The following is a 23,075-nucleotide window of genomic DNA, read 5'->3' on the forward strand; positions in this document are numbered from 1 at the left end:
GTATGCTACCTATATTCCTTATCTATGTATTGATATATATGATACGCAATATTCTTATCGTAATACGTTTCTTCAACTGTGTCGTCGTTGTAAATAGAATGTATATTTTTTCTTTTTCTGAAACAGTTATACACAGCAGTACGGTTGTATGTGTCGGCATTTAATTATTTTAATTATAAATAACGAGAGTGATAACAATGATTTAAACGAGATTTTTCTTATAATAGCATTTTGCAACACATTTCAAATATATAAATAATATGAAATACATGTTTCGAATCGATAGCGAAACATTTAACACTATAGTTAAAATACGCATTGTAAACGCTGTATTAGAAACTTTTAACGTTTCAAACGCGTGTTTGTTTATTTTGACATAATTCTAAAAGTTGAAAAAGAAAAACTTTCTAATCCATCTCTTGTGTAAATCCATTATTAGCACTGCGCCTTGTATCCGCGGTGGTACGCCTTCCCATACCATAGTTATATAACTAAAACAATCAATTTTGCAATTTCTCGCTGTCTGCTCACTGCTGGCTTTGAAACATATCGCTTTATAAAATGCGACGGGCGCTTTATAAATTGACACATGTGATTGTCGTGCTTATATTTAATTATCATGTTATGTTTTATTTATCTCTCGCATATTTGGTTTCGTCGATCGATATCCATGATGTTTCGCAAAGTTTATTATTATTGTTGGATTATCTTACAAACATTTAGCGTTTCATCCTGTAACAATACTGGCAATTGTAAATTTCTGTTATTATTAATTGTAAATTAAATTAGCTTTTATTCACCTCAGGATGTAATATACAATAAAAAAATATCAATTGAAATTATATTATAAAAAAATGTAATAAATAAAAACATGTTCCAAACTGCCTGACGTTGATTATTTGTTTGAGGTATTGTTATACAACGTTGTTAACGCTTGCTATGGTATAATCGATAATTACGTTCGCGATGTCAATAAAACTAATTTAGATTCAGTGATAGTGATTTTCAATCTTCTAGCATTAGTGTGTCATTTCATGCTTTAAAAGCCAATTTTTTTTACATAAATGTATTTTCTGTACCACCTTACGAGCGTTAACCAATATTGTTTTGTCAATACGGCGCAAAGGTGTTGATACAACCCGCAAATGTTGCGTGTGTGACGTACCTACTCTCATTAATCTGACTTTGGAAAAAAAAATACACATTTTTGTAATTGAGTCGAGAGAGCATACATACGTGACTCGTAAATATCCCTCGTGCGAACGCAAACATCGCGCAGAAATATGTCTGTACACACTGCCCAGTTTAGAACTTGCCGTGTGCGTGGGTTGCTAATTTGCCTCGGCGATAATCAGACTTGTATGAACGTGCGTCATATTCGTAGTGTTTATCGATAAAACCAAATATTGCCACGACCACCGACGCTGTTAGACAAGCGCTTACTAATCCAACGTCTGTGTGTGCTATTCGTTATCGTGTACTCAAAGACAAAAATATGCCATTCTCGACGTTTTAACACATTTTTCATACATCATATAAATATATTATATATATATATATATATATATATATATATATATATATATTGTAATCACTCTGCATCCCACTAATTGTAAACAGCTTTGTTTTTTAAATTAATGAGTCAGGAATTGTACAAGAATTCTCGTTCCAACATTTATATCATACAATCAGTTCATTAGGTCAAAAGTACGTTCATTGATAACAGAGTAGTTTTATAGATTAAAGTTATCGTATATTCCACACTACATTCATGTGTATGTGATTCGATTATGCGAACGTGGAAAATAAATAATTTTAAGGTGAATTACTGATTTAATGTTTAATTTAACTGGACTTGTCTATCAAAAACGTACTGATTTATATTGATCAAAACTCATTGGTGACAATAATCCACGATTGTTGGTTTATATTATAGATCTAATATATTTTTTATTATTCGAAAGCAAACCGTAGGCATGAAATTGGAGTAATTATACACCTGTCGATTGCGAAAATTGTAGAACTAGTTTCCTTTTTTATGTCGCTTCCCATTTCATTCGCCAATCCGATATATGCGTTCGCATGTAATTATTGTCACAAATTATATGTATCGAATGTTTGTTTAACTAAATAATAAACGGAAATGTTACCAAAGACTTTCAGAACATGTGCCTAGTATGCGTTTTTATATTACAATTCTATGTAATTTTATTAAATGCGTATATCAGTCGAATCGTATTAAATATTTATTATTATAAACGACAAATAAAGATGGATATAAAGATATAATAGTAGATCATAATTTGCCAAATTTTCTGAGAATTGGACTTTTTATCTTTTAACCCTTTGGACGCGGAAATCGACTAAAGTCGCCCAATTGATTTTTTATCTATACGCAAAAATCAGTAAAAAAAATGTTTTTAAGAAAAAACTTATTTTTGTGAATAAACAAAAATATCATTTTAAATAAATAAAAAATATAACATTTAAACACAGTATCAAGGTAAAATTTGCATTAAAAAAAAACATTTTATATTTATTTTTGGTTAACGCGTCTAAAGGGTTAAACCGCGTGAACGTGATGCTTTGTATTGGTTGTTCCATAAGTCACGAGTTAAAAATTAAAACGTGTAGTAATACTTTTTACTAAATTATATATTCTCCATGTGTTAATCATTTCTTTATATCTGATTCGAAAAATAATGTCATTTTGGAAGTTTTTGTAAAATATATTTTCTCAGCTAAAAACGATTGCAATGTCTGAAGAATGCGGTGGGTGAGAATGGAGCTCTCAAGAAAAATCCATTGATTTTTTTCTATCGTCTTCTTCGATACACGAGGACGAGCGCTGTCTTGGTGTAAAATTACCCTCCATTAATTCAATGAAGGTTTTTTGCGGCCCGAGTCGCTTTTAAACGAATTAGCTGAGCACGCTGCGTATGTCGTAATTGTCTGCATGTAATCTAAAAACTCATAATGAATTATGCCCTTCATATCCCGTCAAATCCATAACATTGTCTTATTGGGGCGTAATCCTGTTTTCGGGGTTGTAATTGAAGTTGATTAGCATCCAACCACTGCCTTTTACGTCGCGTGTTCAAGAAAATGGTCCGCTTCTTATCTTCAGTAACAATTCGAACATTCTGTTTTAAAATAATATTGAGATTCGCTGCTCGAAGTTTTCCTTGAATAATTCATGAGATACCCATATTCTGTAAATTAACACATTTCCTGATTTTTTAAATGTCTGAATATACAAAATATTGAACTTTTGTATCATTAATCTCAGACCTGCTTTGATGGCAGTCCTAATATCCTCACTAACAACCCGCCATATATTCGAAGTAAAAATTCCCGAAACGAAATTTTTAAAATCACATTCTAAATTTAACATTAAGAAGTCCAAAGGCATGTATGTAATGCACAAAATGGTTTTACCATTGCAATCCAAAGTCATCTATGTCATGTCCAATATATTTTCTGAAGCCATTTTAAATTATTTGATTAAGGACGGAATAGCGTAGTGTAGACAATTATAAACAAACATCAAGTATATAAATATGTAAGTAATAAAAAAACAATAAATTCTGTGCGTTTAAAAATATGTTTAGTACCATTGATATTGTGTAAATTACGATTGTGAACAATTAACTAAATACTATTTATAAGGAGCGAAACGTTTCTTTTTTGTCGTTGCATTCTTGGGTGGTGGTTTTTTTCTGGTAGTGGTCCCAACATCTGGAACGGGTACAGGGTTTACCCTAAATAAATTAAATATATAAATGTAAGAAGTTTAATTTTTGTCTTAAATTAATTGGACCGCAAAACCGAAATAATAGTGAAATTACCGTTTATTTATATTTTTTTTATAAATGTAAGGGGAAAAAAAGCAAATATTAATGGAACAACCGGATATGTGTCTAAGAAAATTGTTTTAATATTGAAAATAGTGTTATATGCTTAGATTAAATGAACGGCTTTTTATAAAGATATACTAATAAGCAGAGCAGTGAGCGAGTTAATGGTTACATCTTTATGAATTTTGTTGGAAATTATTTATTTTGAATAGCATATTTTTTTAGAGATTTACTTTTTTGATAGAAATTTTATGTAAATATATGTATTTGTACGTATATTTTCAGAGACTGATGACTGAAGAAATGTCATTATCTTTATCGTTATCATATATGGTATTCAAGTATTTTGAGAAACATTTGTAAACCAAAAGCTATCAATATCGATTCTACGTCAAACCCAACTCAAAATCAAAAGTTGCTGCAACTCGAGGTGATTCTCAATGTCTCGAAAAGGTATAAGTTTGAGTTTCTAAATCTAAAATAGCTCGATTTTCTCAGAAAGAAAACACGATAAATCTATTGTTTCTTTGTCGCGACTGCCATCGGGTGAATTTATGACTGTAAGATATTTTTTTATTCACTCTCTTGACGCACTTTGGTTTAGTAATATCAGCAGGTAAAAGTCTTACCTATTTATTCTACAGAAATCTATTGCAAATTTTACCTGTTCGGTCAAGTTATTCAACGCTAAAAAGATATACCTGGGAGTGAACAAAAGATTGAAAACAGGTAGTAATTCAACCTGTCCTTTTGCCACATCGGTTTCGTTTACCTCTCTGCTCGTAGACACGTACGTTCGTGAAATGTTTCCAAAACGCTAAGATCTTACACGTGTCTGGTTCAGTAATCTGGATATAGATTTATTTTCAATTCCATTGTAATTTTAGCCGTGCGTACTAAATTTTTAAAAAGCGACCGAAAGGTGAGCGGCCTTAACCTTTTCCGGTACACCGGCGAACAATACATATTGCTGTTGTTCGTGTGACGGATGTGGGTCCGTTTTACTCAGTTATCGCGCTAGAATCCGTTGTTTTATATTATTCTGAGGTATCCGAATGGATGTTTGACCCTTGAAACATTGATGCGGTAGCTAGCTTCTTTGTTCCGTCTGCGTACACAAAAGTTATTGTAATGCTAAAAAGGCTTGTAAGTAAAGATAGTGTTAACTGTTTTTAGAAAATGGTATGGGTGTCTTGAAAATGCAGTTACGCCACTGCGACTATATACTTCCCCTATGGTGTGTGCATTTGCAGTACTTGTTCATAAAATAAGTTACTTTTGCGTATAATAATATTTCATACATGGTTTTACTAGGTAAATAATCTAAATCAAGTATTTATTTATCATCTCTCGCCTATGTAGTATATAATATTGTGTTTCTACCCAGATGCATTATAATAATTATACGTGTATTGAAATGCACATTGCAACTTGCTTTTTAGTCAGTTACGCTAGCTTACGTAGGGACCATATTATAATAGTGGCGTGTTCACTAGACGCTATAATATTTTACTCTCTTCTTTCTCAATATCAAAACTTAAAAAAAGGTATTGAATTTATCAAAATTTTTATACATTAATATATTATATATGTCATTGTGTATAGTTGTGGGAGATGGGAGGACTTGCATATCGCGCCTATTCTTTCTCGTCTCTCTTGTCAGCGTTTCGACCTCTGATATTGGGAGTTCATAATTTTGAGCTTAGTCTAGATCTTATCTCAGCCGACACAGATCGCACAATAAACGCAAGAGATGAGAGAGAAAACGTACGATAAGCAAACTCTTCCATCTCCCAAAACTAAGTACCGTGTAGGGTTATATACATACATAAGTAGGATTATATACATATATAACCCTAAACGCTTATGAAAACACATTGCGTCAAAGCTAGCGCGATCGATTGTTTCTTAAACTGCGTGTATCTAATATATTAGTTTTAATAATTATTATACAGTTATATGTAGTTGATTATACGATGCAATTTTGCACTATTCAATTGCACATATCTAGTTGCCGTGGGGTAGTCGTAGGATAAACTGCTTTAGTCCATTCAAAAGCGAACATTATCCACTTGCAGGAATTATTTAGATGCACGTGTCTCGACTTTCCATGTCACATGACAACGCGAGTTTTACATGTGCAATTTGACTCGACGAGTCAAATTGCCGGGTCAATTCACAACGCACCGCCCACACGTACGTCTCGACGATTACGGTTCAATTCGATAATTCCAAAGCACACACACACACATATACACCGTGCTGTGCTGCCTTGTGATGAGATTGCCCAAGACGTGTTTCTGTCCAGCCTCTCTTCGCTCGACGAATCGTGCACCAGAAGACGCATTAGCTCGCTCGGAATTATTGACTTTGCGCACCGGGTGCGATTAAAGTCGGGGTCACCGCGGCCGAGTCTCGCGAACGCTAGCAATAAAATTATTTATGTCTCTGCCGTATGTGTGCGCACATTGACTGATTGTATTTTAAAAGTTCATAAATTTTATACAGTTACTCGAAACTGCTGTTTTTGATTAACGAGCGCATTCAAATTTAATAACTGAATTCATTAACGTTCCGTGAGACTGTTTTGTTATAGATAAATCTAACGTAAATGCCGTTATGCTAATATTCTTTCATACGTATATATAAATATGTGTATAATATAACGTTTTTGATGCACATATTGATTTTCAAACCTTATATCGCGTGTTTTACAATACTATTTAAATAATTAGCGTGAACTAGAAACCTTTACGTAACCTAATTTTTATGTAAGTTAATTCGACCCCCACTATTTATGCATTAATCGTATCCTAATTTGTGCAGTTATAGCTATTTTATTTTTTACAACTCTTGTGGCATTTTGATGCGGATTAATATTTTTTATTTCCATTAAAAAATGATACATTGCCAATAGAATTCTTTAGAATGATCGCAAAAAGTATTTTTACACGGCCATTTTTAAATTAAAATTTCGCGCTGCGCTGCTTGTGACTTACTTTCCTAATATTCGTTGCATATAAAATTTCTTCACACGTTCCTAATATATGTTATTTATTAGTATTCGAAATATTATTATTTTTATACGTATTTGATGCTCTGCGGGGCAAATCTAAAATCGACGTGCTTCTGTCGATTTGATTGTAACTACATTTTCTTGCTTTTATATTGCAATATATGAAATGATTAAATGCTCAATATGTGAGTCATGTCTTGTAAATTAGTTATTGTACAAATTCGTTCAATTATTTCACGTTTGCTTGCTAATGGTAATTATAAATGAATCGATGACGTAATTGTGGATTGTTTTCATCTTTTAATAGCTCTCAGTTGCGCTATATTAGTCTCATCACCACCGCAATACAAATATTGCAAATGTTGTGTACGTGACCACTGGTTGTAATCTCTATTCAAATAAAATATATAATTTTATTTAGTTAATAATAATTAAATACGACCAAACTTGCATTTGAAATCGTTTTAACATTCTTCTGTCGAGTTATTTTTAATAAATATTCAACAACGGGTGTTTCCAATTTACGTCATTAACAAATTTGGCTCTGCTCCAATTGACGCATTTTTGCGTCACTCGCTCGCATCAATCTATTCAAACTAATAATAGTCATAGCATGTGTCGATGAAGCTATTTCCTAATAAACTACGATTCCCACATATATACCTTTATTTTAAAGTAAATATTTTTTTATATCGGCATATTAGAAGTTTCAGCGATAGTGCAGTATGGCGTCATGCGAAATCCATCGTCCCTTTCCAATTTGAGCCGACATAGCCGTTCGTACTATATTGTATATACATTGAGCACATTCGGAATGTTATCGATTTTCGTATTGCTATAGCCGTTTTCACTCTGCGCTCGCCAACGTATATTTATATTCGCCTTCCTTTCAGTGTTATAAATATCGAATTGTTTGAAAAACCAGTCTTTCGTTCCATCGAACGTTCTAGAATCGTGTAGATTCTACTGGCACGTAACTCTCGCTTCTTGCGATGCGTTTAAAATACGATTTGGTTTATGTGTGTAACCGTCGCAATAAGACGATTTATGTATGTGGGGTGGGGCGGGTAGATTTTGATTTTTTTTTAATTTTTGTTCTACGAGCGCAGCTCACACGACTGTACCCCACGACGGACACGTCGCGACTGAACTGCGCTGCCATGGCACCGTTGAGCTTACCCCCACTGCGCGCCGTATAGCCCCATCTCGCTCGCTCGCGTTATTGACTGTTTCTGTTACACCACCGAGTAAAAGCGGGACACACATAGATGTTATTGTTGAACGTCCGACGTTGCCGCTCGGCGCTCTATTCTTTACAAAAATAATATTGCTGCTTATTTTAGAATTAAATTATTTTATGCAGCCCTCGTATTATTAATTATAACTCGAACTGTTCTTGCTGCATATAGATTATAATATATATATATTCATTTATTTACCACACTTTAATTCGACAATAACAGTACTACCGCAATCCGACGTAAAAGTTTAACGTTCTCCATAAACGTCGCGTCGTCTGCATCCGATAATGATTTTATTTATTACACCGGTTATCTTCGTTTTGTTCGGAGCACAATAGAGTTGGACGGACGTGTTTTTTATGATTTATTTTTGTGGCGATATAGGCGAGGTTATCTGCGCCGATTGTTGTTGCGCCTCTCTCGATTTCAATAAAAATATTCCAAGCGTTGCGGGTTTATGTGTATGCATGTATGTAAAACCCGCAGTAGGTAGGTAGGGACCGCTACCGCTGCCAAACCCGCCTGCGTATTGGTCCCTGCGGACCTTTTCCCCCTAAACTCGAATGTGCTGCGTGTGCTCAAATTTGCAAAAGTTTCTCGGTCCGTGTCGGGTCGCCGTTACTAGCAGCGCGAATTATTTAATTTGTCCGCGTACAAACACGACATACATAAATATGGCGGAACGCTCGTACCGTTTGTTGATGCATCGTCCGTTTGAAGCTTGTGCAATCTAAGGACTAGAAATGTGAGAGTGGAAGAGTATCAACAGTACATTTTTTTTGTTACATATCTATTTTCAATTTAAAAAATAAATATTATAGATATTTCGAAAAAAAATACGTAAAAAGTATATTTCTTAGGAATTATCTCTCGTTTATTTAACACATAATTTATTACAATATATATACAATAAAAATGCAAGTGATAATGTCGAGCTAGATGTCTATTACGTTTCTTTAATTCATGAATTACTTCGTCAAACGAGTTCGTGAATGATTGCAAATGTAGGATCAATCGTATTGATATTTAACTTCGATTCCGTATACATACCTTAGTGAAAGCTTAACTTATAACGTGCCCATTTGTATATTAAAGTTGTCTTATTCAATGCGAAGCCATGAGTATTTTTTCTAGACGTTACTTGATTTTTGTTGTGGTAATTGATGACAGTTGATTCGTCTGCTTTCTAAAATCCACGTGGCTATTCATGAGTAAACATGAGTGTTTCTGCATAATATCTTCTGTTTTTTTATCTCGATTATTTTGTTATTCTAGCTTGATGACCAAAATCGTTTATCGTTATCGTTTTCAATTTAAACAAACTTGCCACGGCACGTTTGATTAATATTATTTATGTATTATAAGTATTTTAAATACTTTATAATACATAAATATGTAAAATTAAAATTTTATTATATGATAAAATTCTTGCCAAATAATTATATATTAAGATTTTTAGGGTGATAAATAATAATTTTGAATAAAAAAATTTTGTACAAATTTAATATATTTTTAAACTATCAATACTTTTTCAATGTATCCGCTCGTAATTCCCAGCATCATACACGAAAATATTCTAAATTAGTATAAATAAATAAAATACAGAAAATCTTCTAAACCGGGTGTTAAACATTGCCTTCCGGTTATATGACTCTTCTCAACCAATACTTTTTTGTGAAATATAGTACTTTCAATTATTAAAAATGCGCCGCAAATCTAATATTTTCTTTGTCATAAGAAGTGTATTGATTTGATTTGTCAATCCTTATTTTTTTTATTAAAGCTAAAAATTTAAATAGACTATTGTTTTTCGTAGTTACTGTTTGGAATTATTTTCACAATCTTATATGATTGTTCCAATCATTATAATTTCACTACTGTACCAATTAATGAGTATTGTACTTATTTGTTTATTTGGCTTATATTATTTACTAATCATACAACGGTTAAAAGGCTCGTTTTAGTTTTACCGCATATATTTATATACGCGTACAATTATTTGTTGTGAGGTTGTTTGCTCACTCAGAATTTAAATATCACTCAAAAAAGATTCGGGAAAATAGCTTGATTCTATACCTAAGGTAATTTAGAATAAAACAGTGGTAATTATACGTGCACATATAATAAAAGTTAGATTTGTTTTAATAATTAGTCACGGTAAGCCGACATACAAATTTTATCAGTTAATTTTAGTCGGTAGCCACATTAGGGCTGACTCATCAGCGTTGTCAGCCCAGACGTTTTGTCATGTCGCAGCGAAAGTCAGATGAGGATGCGTCTCTCTGAATTTAGCATCTGAAGCGTTTTGTGCGTTGTTTTTGGGCCGCGAGGGCGAACGTATCCTGTTGAAGAATAACTCCTTTGTTTGACAAGCCGAAATACTGCATGTTCCAAAACATTCTGTCAGGGACGGTATTCGCGATTGGGGAGATTTGGCCAGAAAAATGCATGCCGTTTAATGAAATCGAATCAACTCCCCCCCTCCATGTAAAACGCTTAAATGACGTCCCTGATTCTAAACCAAAAATTTTCAGATAATCCCTCAAAGAAAATTTAAAAAAATCATATTAGAATACATTTTCATCGATAAATATATATTTTTTCCAGAGAAAATATAATTTATCTGGCATTCTCTAGTAAAATTATACGATTTCAACATTTCCATACGTAGTAAAGTATACATTTACATACTTTTATCGGTGAAGTAATATTTTCACTAGTCCAAATACATTTTTACCAGTAAATATATATTTCTTCTAGCGAAAATATAATTTTACTGCGATAGTAAAATTATATGCTGCTTTAAAATGTCTTATTTTTTTTATTTGGCTAATATAGCTAATTTTGAAACTCAATTCGAGAGTTACGCCAACCCAAACATGATCTAACGAAAGTTCTAAAACTAACTACAGTTTTCAAACTTGCATTATGTCCAAATACAACTAAGCCAAATTATCTCTCAGGGGAAGATAAGCTGAAGAGGTAAAGATGATGTCGCATCTCCATATTACTCCATAGTCTGTCTGCACTTGGATATTACAATATGTTTTAAAAATATGATATCTATCCTTATTACTACAGACTTCTGTCTTGGTCAAAGTATATTCAAACCGAACTTTAGTCAATAGGAGTAGTAGGAACTCTCAGCACGAGCGTTCCCACTGCGACGGTGCCGACACGATTTTACTGCGTTTGACGTGGATTGTTGACTTCTGAGAAGGGACAATTGTTTTTTGCGCTCTCCTATTGGTCAAAATTCTGTTTAGGTGTACTTCATTCGATTTTCACTTATTGTAAGTCGTAATATTGCTATAGAAAGACTTAATATGAACGCTAGATAACCGAGCGTTTCCACTGCGCGACAGCTTTTGACGTGAATTCTATACAGATACATCATTTGGAGGGGGCAAGTAGAGGCATTTACCCCCCATTGAATTTTGGCCAGAAGAATGCATGTCATTGAATGAAATACTATGAATTTTAATAAAATCGAAATATAAAAAAACGACCACCGACTGCCCAACTTTTGCCGCCACCCCCCCCCCCCCCCTCCATGGAAAATGCTGAAATATTGTCCCTGCATTCTGTTGTATTTGTGTTAGCGTCGGTACTAGCTGATGCGTGACGCCGCTCGTTGCAAAAGTTCCTCGCCTTCGCGATCGAAAATATTTACCGTTCGTTGCTCTTTATTGTGCAATTAATGAATTCACGATTCTTAAACACAAAGCGATGGCAAGAAGAATTCTTATTCGAGTGGCACGGAACCAGACATTCCTATCCCACATATTCGTTGAAACTTTTTGGATCAATAACCAAAACGCTACAGTTTTAATAACCCATGAGTGGTATTGTTGGCCTACCTTTCAGAATACCTTCATATTAAATCAGGGTTGCCTTAAAAGTTAGTAAATGTCAGCGAATGTAAGCGAATCTCCAACAATGGTCGCTCTTAAAACCATGTATCAAACCCTCCTGTGCTTATAGGGTGTTTTTACCCCTAATTTTATGAGTGTACAGATTAATTTAATCGAAATGAGACGCAATTTGAAACCTGGTTGTAGATAATGTTGAGAAATCGAATTTCCGTTTTTATTTTTTATAGTCTTAATGTATTCTTAGATGTATGTTATTTAATATGATTGAGAGGTATTTTGCTAATCGCAGGAATTGAGTTATATGAACGTTTGTTTATAGAGAAGTAATCAGTGTAAACAAGGGATCCGTGTGATCGATACAATGAATTGATTATGTAATTTCGCTACTTGATACCGAGAACAATTAGGTACTATTGTCTCGTGTAATCCTTTAAAGATCGTCACATGTTAAATATAGAAACAGAAGGAAATATAGAAACAGACTCTTGCATTCGGAGAGAGTGAAAGAGTGAGTGAAGTCAGGGTTTAATACAAAGTCTACTCATTTAGCATTCGTTCGTCCGATCAATTCTTCCTCCCAGACCTTAACATTTAAACTTTGAATTTTTACTATCAAATTAGACCGCACTCAACTTATGACTGAACCATATTTTGATCAATTATTTTTATGTTTATTGTTTAAAGACGTTTTCACGATTGCATGTGGACACTTTACTTTGTAGAGAATGAGGCAAGCACACATCATAAATGTTTTATGCAATTATTTTGGCTCGTTCCTTATATCTTCTTACGACCTTCTCGAGTTTTATTTATTCGCAATAAAAATATTGTGCTTCACAGATCTGGTTCAGTTCCAATTAGGGTTCTTAATCAAATATTCCAATTATTCGCCTGATTTTAAACTAGATGAATATTTGTAAAATATTCGTTTGTATTATCTCGAATAGAATTAAAAAAAAACAATTTGTATAGTTCGTTTTTTCTCTCAATATACCCGAGTGACTAGTGCCGCTCCAAAATCCCCATGGTCTTTGCTCCTTTATTTTGTTTAAAATGAGAGACAATGAGACGCTTATTCTCAATAAAAATAAAAAAACTTTCGGCTTTGAAAAACATTGAGAATATTATGTTTATCGGCGTGTCTATTATGACCGAAATTCGCAGAATGCGTTCGTTGAACGAAACAAAATGTTGAAAAGGCACACCATTTATTATCGATTAACGCTTATCTCAAAAACAGGTGTGTATTTGTTGTTTTAAGACGCGAATATTTTATTTCAATCAGTTCAATAATTCAATTGGGTTTGTTTATTTCTAGTTATTTAATTTATATCAAATTTGCACAAAACAAACGCCGATACGGATCCTATCTTTATGTATATTAAATTCGTTCCCAACATAATTAGCTATTGTATAAACAATAAAATTGATACAGTTAGGTATTTCAATTTTTATATTACTTTTTCTGAATTAATTCAATGGCAACTGATCTTAATTTTAGTGATTTGAAAAGATGGAATGACGTCCCTGATCAAAAAATATGTAATAATAAATTTAGCATTTTTCTTTTGACGCCCTCACTGATTAATTCTCACAGCATTGTATTATCTATATTTTGTATAATTCAATAAGTTAAAAAATATTCGAATATTTCATTAATTTTTTAATCAATATTCGAATAGTTGAAAACTAAGAATAATTGAAAACCGTTCTCTGTTGTATGAATCGAAGTATTTAATATAAAAATATATTTGCCAAAGCACGCTATAATCATTTCTGTTGATTTGTAACCAGGAAATTTGATTTAATAAAAATACACTGCATAATAAGAAAAAAAGTTCATAGAGATAACATCAACAATGACTTTTATATGCTGGGATTTTTCCACGTTACTTGACACTCTTTGGTTAATTAGCTGGCATCACTCGTTTTTGCTCTTGCCGCAGCTAGTCCTGTCTATATTATTTTAAATTTTATACTTCCCAATTATGCTTTCGACGACGTCATTTAAACATTTTGATGGATACATAGCAACTAAATCAAAGTTTGTTATCGAAAAGCAATTAAATTTAGGCAAAAGTCTTCAAATCAAAATATTGGCACCACTTCTCAGCTTATTGTTTGTGTTCAGATTTATTAAACAAATCGCATTTTGATATTCTTTATTTTCTGTAAATTTCATTATTGTTTTTTTTACTCATTTTAAAAATTGTAAACATATGTTCGATGAAACCTAATAGTAGTAGTGTGTACACAGAATACAGTACAATACAATAATAATTGCTGATATGACGCAATATTACGTACGTCTTGCGTCATTCGAATTTTGGTTATATGATATGTGGAGGAGTTTAACTTTGAAGTAAGGTTCTTCTTATGACAAATACATATTTGATCAATTATAATATAATTGTATTAATGTATACTCGTATTTGTTATAGGTTGTTCGATTCGTTTGTCGTCCTAGTAGTAACTGTTTGTTATCTAAATATCCTGCAGATTCTCATTTTTATTACTGCCGGAGACGAGTGGCAAAAGTGCGCGAATCAATGGCCGTCTTTCTCCTTGTTTGTTTTTCGTGGCCCGATGTCTGCCCGGCCTCGGCGCGCATGCGCGCTTCGTTCTCATTTTATTTTATATCATTTTTTCCGCATAAGTTTTTTTTTTCATTTTCCGCTTCGTTCTCGAACTCGTTCGCTCAGCGGCGACCGAGCGTCGGGTGCCACTCGCTCTGCGCGCTGGCAGCGTTCCGTTAAAAATAAAATGGCGCCGCAAGAGACGACGAGAAGCCATAAAATTCTCGTCGCTCTCCGTACACTTGTTCCTCTTTTCTCCTCGCCCCGTGAGTTGTGTGTGACGTCACTGCGTGACGTGTCCGTCCCACTGTCTCGTTCGCTTTCGCGGCGAGACGGTTCGAGTGAGCGAGACAGAGTGGGGCGACACGTTACTCGGCGTGACGTAGGCGAAAGCACCTACTGTCGCTATATCGCTAGCTATATGCACGATAGATAGGTACACACGAACCTGTGTGTGTGCATATATATATTGTTCTCGTCTTATGACAGTGTTAACGGTAAACGAAATGGATGTTTGAACTGCGATGTATGTGGGTTTCAGTGCGGATATTGTTTGCAAATGATGAATTTGGTGTTTGTTTTATGAACAGGACGTCCCTCAATTTAAGTGATAGTCTATCTATATATATAAAAATATATGTATGTACTTAAAAAGTTTTTATAAAAAATAATAATAGTAATGCAAATATGGCTGGGATACTGTTGCTATTTTATAAAAATTATGTGAATCTTGACTCACTATGATAAAGAGTAATAAGTAGCACTTCTATAATTCGTATGCGAAATACTAGATTTGATAGAAACCAAAGATAGAATAGTTTTAACAAAAAAACTCTTTTAAAAGAAATTGTATTTATACAAAAATCGTAGTCGATGAGCATTTTCGGAGAAATCGGTTCGGTTTTATTAACCATCGGTTGGTCGTGCAGGTGACTATTTTCACTCACATAGTTACTTTGCTATAATTTCACAAAATTGTGTTGGAAGTTTTTAACCTGTATCATATACTTTTAAAACTTTCGTCTTATCTTATCTTGACCCGTGCAAAGTGACGTCGCTAATTTAACCGAACTAACCATTTTTATATTTTTTTTCTCCATATTATTACATCTAATACAATCAAATAATATGTATAAACAAGTTTTAATATAGAATATGTATAAATTAAAAAATGAGCTCTATTGAAGCTAAAAATGAAATAGGTGACTATTGTCACTTGCGCGACATTCCGTGTCTTAATTAAGTGAACTCGATCAACCGAGAATAGAATAAAAACTAAATAACATTTTTGACCGTTTATTGAAATGAACGTATTTTAATTATAAGTATATGTTGTAGTCGACTGCACCAAACGTGCAAGCTCAAAGTCGCTACCTTTCACAAATGAGCTTGTATGTTTGTTGTGTATTAAATGTATTTAAAAAAAACACGTTTTAAATGTATTCTTTCAATTTTAAAACTATTTTATGTTGTATTTGTTGTATTATGATTATGCAATGCAATTTTATAATTAAATATGCTTTTGTTAAAAAAATACGTTAATTTATATTTTAATATAAAATTATACATATATAGTAAAGCATAGTAAATTTATTAAAATAAATCAGTAGGTAATACGTAAATTAAATTAATATCAGTCAATATTTAATTTATCGCATCCTTAGTAAAACACTCATTAGTCTAAAATATATGGAATATAATAAGATTTTGTAGTTTTTATTGTTTTTTTTTTAAATAATATATTGCATACTACTGTGCAAAAGAAAGGGGCCACCTGAAACAACAATGTTTTTAAAGAGTAATAAAAATATTATTAATTATTCAGTGTGTTTACATAAACATATTGTACAACATAAAAATTGAATATGTCTGCAATTTGTCTGTAATACACACTTGACTATTTCAAGCATACTTTCAAATAGTTTTTGTAACGTATCACTTATAATTTTTCATTTGAAATACTTTATAGGAGTATTGTAGTTTTTTTGACGATGTTACCAGAAAAACTAAAGTATATTGTTCATCAATTTTTTTTGTTTCCAACACCATTACTGCTAAAAAAAAATAAAACAGCAAACGATGTTTTTACATGATTATTAATAGCTTGCTAAAATACTGTCTTCTCCAGGTTCCGAAAAACGAACTGGCGTTTTTTATTATTCAACAGCATCATTTAATCCTTTCAATTGTTATTAGTGGAGTAGTAATTCACTTGATGTACCCGATAAAGCTATCTCGCGTGAGTCACAATGAAGTTATATATGAAATAACAATTATATGTTCCTATTGGTTTGTATCTGAATAATGAATGGTTAACCTCTGTTCTTGGACACGAACAGTAATACGTTTAACCCTTTACGTGCGAAGAGCGGATAAAAAGCGGATAATAACGTTGGAAACAAGCAATAATTAATGGTTCATCTCAATTGCGTTGTTTTAAAGTAATTTATTTTCAAAACACGTAATATACAAACTATACGTTTTTTCGTTTATAAAGTATATACGTAAAATATTTACATAATGTAAAAGTGAATTTGGATCACACAAAAGTTATTTTGTATAATTCCTCAATGATTTTTTTATAAATGATACGATTTAAAAAAAAATATTTTAGGCCTTCTGACAGTGTTTGATAAAAGTTTTTTGATCAATTTTGATTCATGGCTCCATAAGACAGTCTTCCCAACTCCGATCTTTATATATTTTATATATCTTCCGTAGATGCTTAACAACCGCGCACACTTTTAAATTTTAAAATATGAGCGGAGATCTTTGAACAATTCTGATAATGCCTTCCTACTTCCTAAATATTTAGATGAATCGTAATCACTATTTTTTAATTTACTTTCTTTATTATTATTTTATTAACAGTTGCACTGCGTTTGAGACTAAATAAATATAAAAAATCCGCTAGTTGCGGTATCTCACGACAGTGAAGGATCGAAATCTAGTTTTATATAATCGCAGCTTTTTAACTCTGCATAATTGTTTAAATGAGGAGAGCTCGAACGCAAATAAAACTTTATAAAAAAATATTTATATTTTAATAAAAATTAATTGCTAAAATAAAATGCATAATTTACTAAAAAAAACGAAGGGATATATTCTCTCTATATTTTGCCGACCAGATAAATATCGGGTGTTCTAATGTCATTCAAAGAAGGTTACTAAATCTAGTGGCCCTTTTATTTTGCACAGTGTATAGCAATTCAGGGTGTCTGATAAAAAGTATTGGGTGCTATTTAACAGGGAATTATTTCATATGTGCATATAAATAAATACTTTGTTTCATAAAACGAATTGTTCGAATTTTTTTTTTAAAAGGATTCATTGCATACGGTGTTCAATATTCTGACCAACAGCAATGCACAAATAAATCGTTTGATGGAACAATTATTTTATGTATTGCTCATTTAAATTGTTCTCGAAAATATTTGCCTAATTCGTTTGTAAATCTGCAATATCTGTAATTACTCTCGTAAATTAGTTCGATACTACGTGTTTTACATAAAGCTTTCTGAAAATCTAAAAAATTGACAAAAAAAAATTTTGGTGCGATATTTTATGTTACATGTACATATTGCAATCACAAAAAATAATATGCAAACAATAATAAAATTTAAGATGTGATTAATTAAATTCTATATTGTTTAATTATTGTTTTCTTTAATCTATAAGTATAGATTAATCTCAATTACCTACTGTAACAGACTTTTTAGTTATGATTGTTTGATGTTGTGGTATTATAATAATTTGTATGTTTTTTTATAAGAAAATACAGCGGAATTATATTAAAATTCATCCTCGAACAGGGAATAGAATTATATGTCCTCTTGCATCATAACAAAAGCATTCAGCAACTACGCTATTGCTGGCATTTATAATATGCATACATATAGTTATGCATTGGATTTATCCTGTTGGTTCAATTCAAGAAATTCTCCCGGGAGAGTTGCATAATAAGTATTACATAATGTTAGATGCATTATTGATTTGCTATTTTCACATAGTCACAGTGAATATGCAGCTACGTGCAGGTTGTAAAATTAAAGATAACATTATAAAATAATAACATTTGCTTACAAACATTGGCACCAAAAAAAATGATAAAATACTATCTATTTATCTATCTGTTTTAATCGTTCAACGTGTCACGTGTCGAATCTTGGTCAGTAATGGAAACTGGAATAATAAAGCACGTGTAAGGTCGATTTTTGATACGAATAGAATTATTTGTGATAAATTATTACCATTGAGGCCCTCGAACGCCTTTGAAAATATTTAATTGGAAATCGTTATTGCGGTTCAATCGCGCCGAGTTAAAATACATTTTTAACCCACTTGAACTACTTGAAGATTCTTTATTTTGCAGTTGTAAATGCTGTTAGTTTTAATTCGTCCGGACAAATTAACCGTGTCCTAACAGATTGTTAATATGCTTGTACTAACAAATTATTTTCCTGTTGTGTACATTTAGTATTAAGAGCATGTGACGATTATCGTATATTTAAGAGAAAATAAACTACCGTATCTTTCGGAGGATACGGTAGTTTAATGTATGTTAATTAACACTGTTTTGTCCAGCACTTTAACACTACGTATTGGGTTACTGTTTTCAATATTCTAAAGTGTATTTAAAATGTTAATTGATTTATTAGCTCTCAACCACACAGCTCGATCAACGAGGGCCAGAGGACGAGGCGGCCGTCCTATCGGAAAGGGAAACATGCTTAAATGTTCCGATGGCCCGATTCGAGAAGGTCCGTCTCTCGGCGAGTGGAAGTGGTTAAAAAATGTGGAGTTCACGACCAAAGTGATGATAGACGCTCATGGAAGTTTTAAAACGTGAAATAAATGTGCCGAGTGGAATGTAAAAACAAGACAAGTGCATAAAAATAACGATGTGATGTTAAAAAAACTGTGATAGTGCAAAAAAAAAAAAAACGAAAAACACTGTTGTTGGTTTGGGCGTGTTGTTGTTGTGGTGGAGAGGTTGGTGGTTTAAAAAATCCGAAAGGATTCCGAATCGAAATCGTGCATATGGAGAGCCACGGTATTGTTTGTGTGCGAATCAATTGTGTGAAGTGATCACGAAGGAAATATTTTGTTGAAAAAATGGTTGTTGCGAGCTGAAAGTGTAAACGCCCCGTTTGTGATCAATAAAAGTGGTGGACGGTGTCTGGATCCGGAGTTTGCGGAAACTCCTGATCGCTGCTAACTCCGAATAACGGGAAATGGCGTAAGAATGTATGTAAATAAATATAAATTTATTTTAAAGCGTTTGTGTATATACAAAAGAAAGCTGCAAAATTTATTTTTGAACTGAAAGCTCGTATTGGTATCGTATTCAAAATTTTATTTTTGGAATATTATTATATTTTAGCACAAAATTTCGATTTGGCTCTTTTCATAATGAAAGTATATTTATCACAAATTTGCTACTAAATTAAGCATATAAATATACATATACGTTGTTAGCTACTGGCATCTTATTTTTTCAATCGATGGTGAATGTTATCCACAATGATCATGTCTATCGGAGTAATAAGTGCAAGTAGCTGGCAGCGTATATATATATAAGTACCATTTACACGTGTTAGTAAGTTGGCAAGAGTTTAATAAACTGAGTTTGATAACCTTACTATCATTTTTTGTAATAGATTTACATAACGCATTCCTGCTTTCAACACGCGTAAACATATAATTAATTAATATGTAGTGAGGGATTTTATTTAAATGAAAAGGAATTATAATACTGTGTTCAACATGATTTTATAATATCTAAGACAGGTTTCAAAGACCATGAAACGTAGAAACGCGATGTTTGTGGAAAATTTTAATATATTATAAGTAATTTATTACTTGTTATAACTTTGTATTGAATTGAATTCTGCTGGTAGATCTTTCGCGCTATGCGTTCACATGCTTACTTATAATAGAGTAAAAATTAAGTTAGGTCGATCGCGCTCCTAAGAAAATATTTTTGGTAAATAATTGTGCTATTTGCTACGAAAATAACGGCCAAATATTTTATTAACTGCCAGATCAGATATTCCATTAGGCATACTTTTATCGAATGTAATTATTTCTATGGATTTGAAATACATTTATTGTCGAATAATCATTTTAACTATTATATAATGATGAGGGTGATAAGGGCAGGTCGCAAGATTAATAGTTTCGATCGCTATGGTTAGATAAACTATAATAACTATGTGTAATCATATGGCGCGCTACCTCTTTTAGTTTATGCAGCTATGTAAAATCTTACCATTCGATTTTTAGTATTTTGAATGCGGTTCGTTGTCGTGATTACTCGCGAAGCTAGCAGTTAATTAAAAAACAATAAAAAATATAATATCCAATTAATTTCCAAAACAAATTATTCATGAAATCAATGCTTAATCTAATTAATAGTCCAATTTCGCTGACATAAATAGTTTTTAAAATAATCGCAAATTTGAAGTGAAATATTTACGGATGAATTCAAAACTTTCTTATAACAAAAATAATATGATTATAACCAGATGTGTGCTATTTGACTTTACTTCAGTATAAAAAAACAGTAGCCTGTGATAAAATAGATTTATGCTATAAATAGTAAATATTTACGTCAACAGATTCCAAAATCACAGTACAAAAAGTTTCGCCCACGTCCTGCTTTTAACTGATAAACGTCGCAAATCTCGTCTACCATATACAGTGAAATCTCTTTGTAACGAATATCGAAATAATGAAATTCCCAGTATAACGAATCTTTAATTTGTCCTCGAACAACTTTCATACAAAATATTTTTGTTATATCGAAGACTGAACTCAGAATAACGAAATATTTTGATCAAAATTTAAGAATGACGTTACAACCTGACACAATATTTCTATTAATTCAGTTCGTCCTAGACTTGGTTTGTGCCGGATGTGTTAAGAAGCGACATTTTGTAAAACATTTTCTTATCAAATTTTATTGTGTTCATTACAGTATTAAAAATGCACAGAAAACGATCTGTCAATCTTTTAAGAGGCTATTTTGTTGCTGTAGTAATTTGGTAAATGAAAATATCATCTTCCTTACATTCAAATAACGAATTTTCAGTACATACAATGCCATTTTTTCTTCAGTTCCGTGAGCTTCGCTATACTGAGATTTCACTGTAGGTTACAGATTGCAATAATTATAGGGTACTTTAGACTCAACATTTGAATTAATTATGATATTCATCCGTGAGATTATAAAAAAATAGGAAAACCTAATCTGTGATCAGCGATCGAAATTATAATTATATATAATAATATAATAGTGACGTATTTTCATCGGCAATTTTTAAAGTTACATTTTAAGGGTTAATTAATTGTGGTTTCGCTTTTTTATTTTGTTAGCAAAACACTCATATAAGATAAAAAATATATTTTTTAAAACAGATAGTTTAGTTTTATAATTTTATGTACCTAACCTAAGTTACCTTAGTTTATAACTATGGAATAGATATTTAATTATCTGTTTGACTCTTATTTAGAAGAATAATTGGTAAATACTTTTTTTTCAAGATAATTTGGCATTTTGCGGTTACAAGCTTACGTTTTAGCTGTATATTTGACTATCTTAATTAATTTGTATATTAATTCAATTAAAATAAAATGTATATTTTTTCTGAAATGTATTCTCCTTTTTCTTTTATCAATGAGTGTTTTTTTAATTTCTCCGTAAGCATAAAACAAAGTAAATACAATAATTTTTTGTCCAAGTTGGCAAGCTATTGTGTTTACGAGAAAAAAAATGTTTTTCAGTCCAATTAAGTTAGTCGGATTAGAACATTATTCTTCTTTCAAATTGAACTGGAATCAATTTTGTATGTGCTATTTTAAAATAACAAGAAATGACTAAATAACTTTTGATTGATTGACGTGTTCGTATTTTTAGTTTAAAATAATTATGCCTGGTAAACAAGCAACACTTTTTTTGTGTTACATCACTGATTTTTGGCACAAGATCTTTTAACGTCATAAGTTGTAACGTTTCAATTGCGTATATTTGACTAGTAGGATATGGGAAATTTGTGAATTTGAAACATTGTAGTTTTAAGTATATATTTGTGTTATGTAGTTAATTTATTACGATGCCAGTTATTAGGCGTAGATTCAAATAAGACGGAAAATGAGATGAAACCTTAGTTTTCCGTTGATAATAATGATAGGGATTAGTATGTATCAAAAAGAGGTGAACCTTTCGCAATAAGAACGAAACCATTATTTTTTTATAGTCTTGGTAATATAGCTTAAAAAAGTATTTTATTATTATTTGTGTCATAATCAGGGCTGTTGGAAATTTTTCCCGACTCCGACTCCTTTTTCGCAAGGTTCGACTCCAAATTTAAAAATTTCGATAAGATACTCATAAAATATTAAATTTATTTTCATGTAAATAACAACAAAGAAGAAAGAACAAAAAATAATTATATTATTGTTTAGGATTAGTGCCGCGCCAATATATGTGTCTATGTATTCTAACGTAT

At 32.0% G+C, this 23,075-nt stretch overlaps 1 protein-coding gene across 4 annotated transcripts in view; it reads left to right on the forward strand.

Moving 5' to 3' along the window:
- Positions 1-23,075, forward strand: part of spen (spen family transcriptional repressor split ends) — an 80,365-nt gene that overhangs the window by 23,798 nt on the left and 33,492 nt on the right. Inside the window, exon 2 of one of the 4 annotated variants that reach the window (XM_088190520.1) lies at positions 19,224-19,812. The exons of 2 other annotated variants lie outside the window; for them this stretch is intronic. In XM_088190520.1, coding sequence (XP_088046646.1) covers positions 19,811-19,812 — 2 coding nt within the window. In that variant the 5' untranslated portion in view covers positions 19,224-19,810. Of the gene's footprint in view, positions 1-19,223; positions 19,813-23,075 lie in introns of those variants that run through there. One more of the 4 variants, XM_088190519.1, reaches the window with a different exon arrangement.

The sequence above is a fragment of the Plectrocnemia conspersa genome, unplaced genomic scaffold, assembly GCF_051122295.1.
Source record: "Plectrocnemia conspersa isolate PC_06_02 unplaced genomic scaffold, ASM5112229v1 ptg000008l, whole genome shotgun sequence".
In the NCBI taxonomy this organism is placed as follows: Eukaryota; Metazoa; Arthropoda; class Insecta; order Trichoptera; family Polycentropodidae; genus Plectrocnemia; species Plectrocnemia conspersa.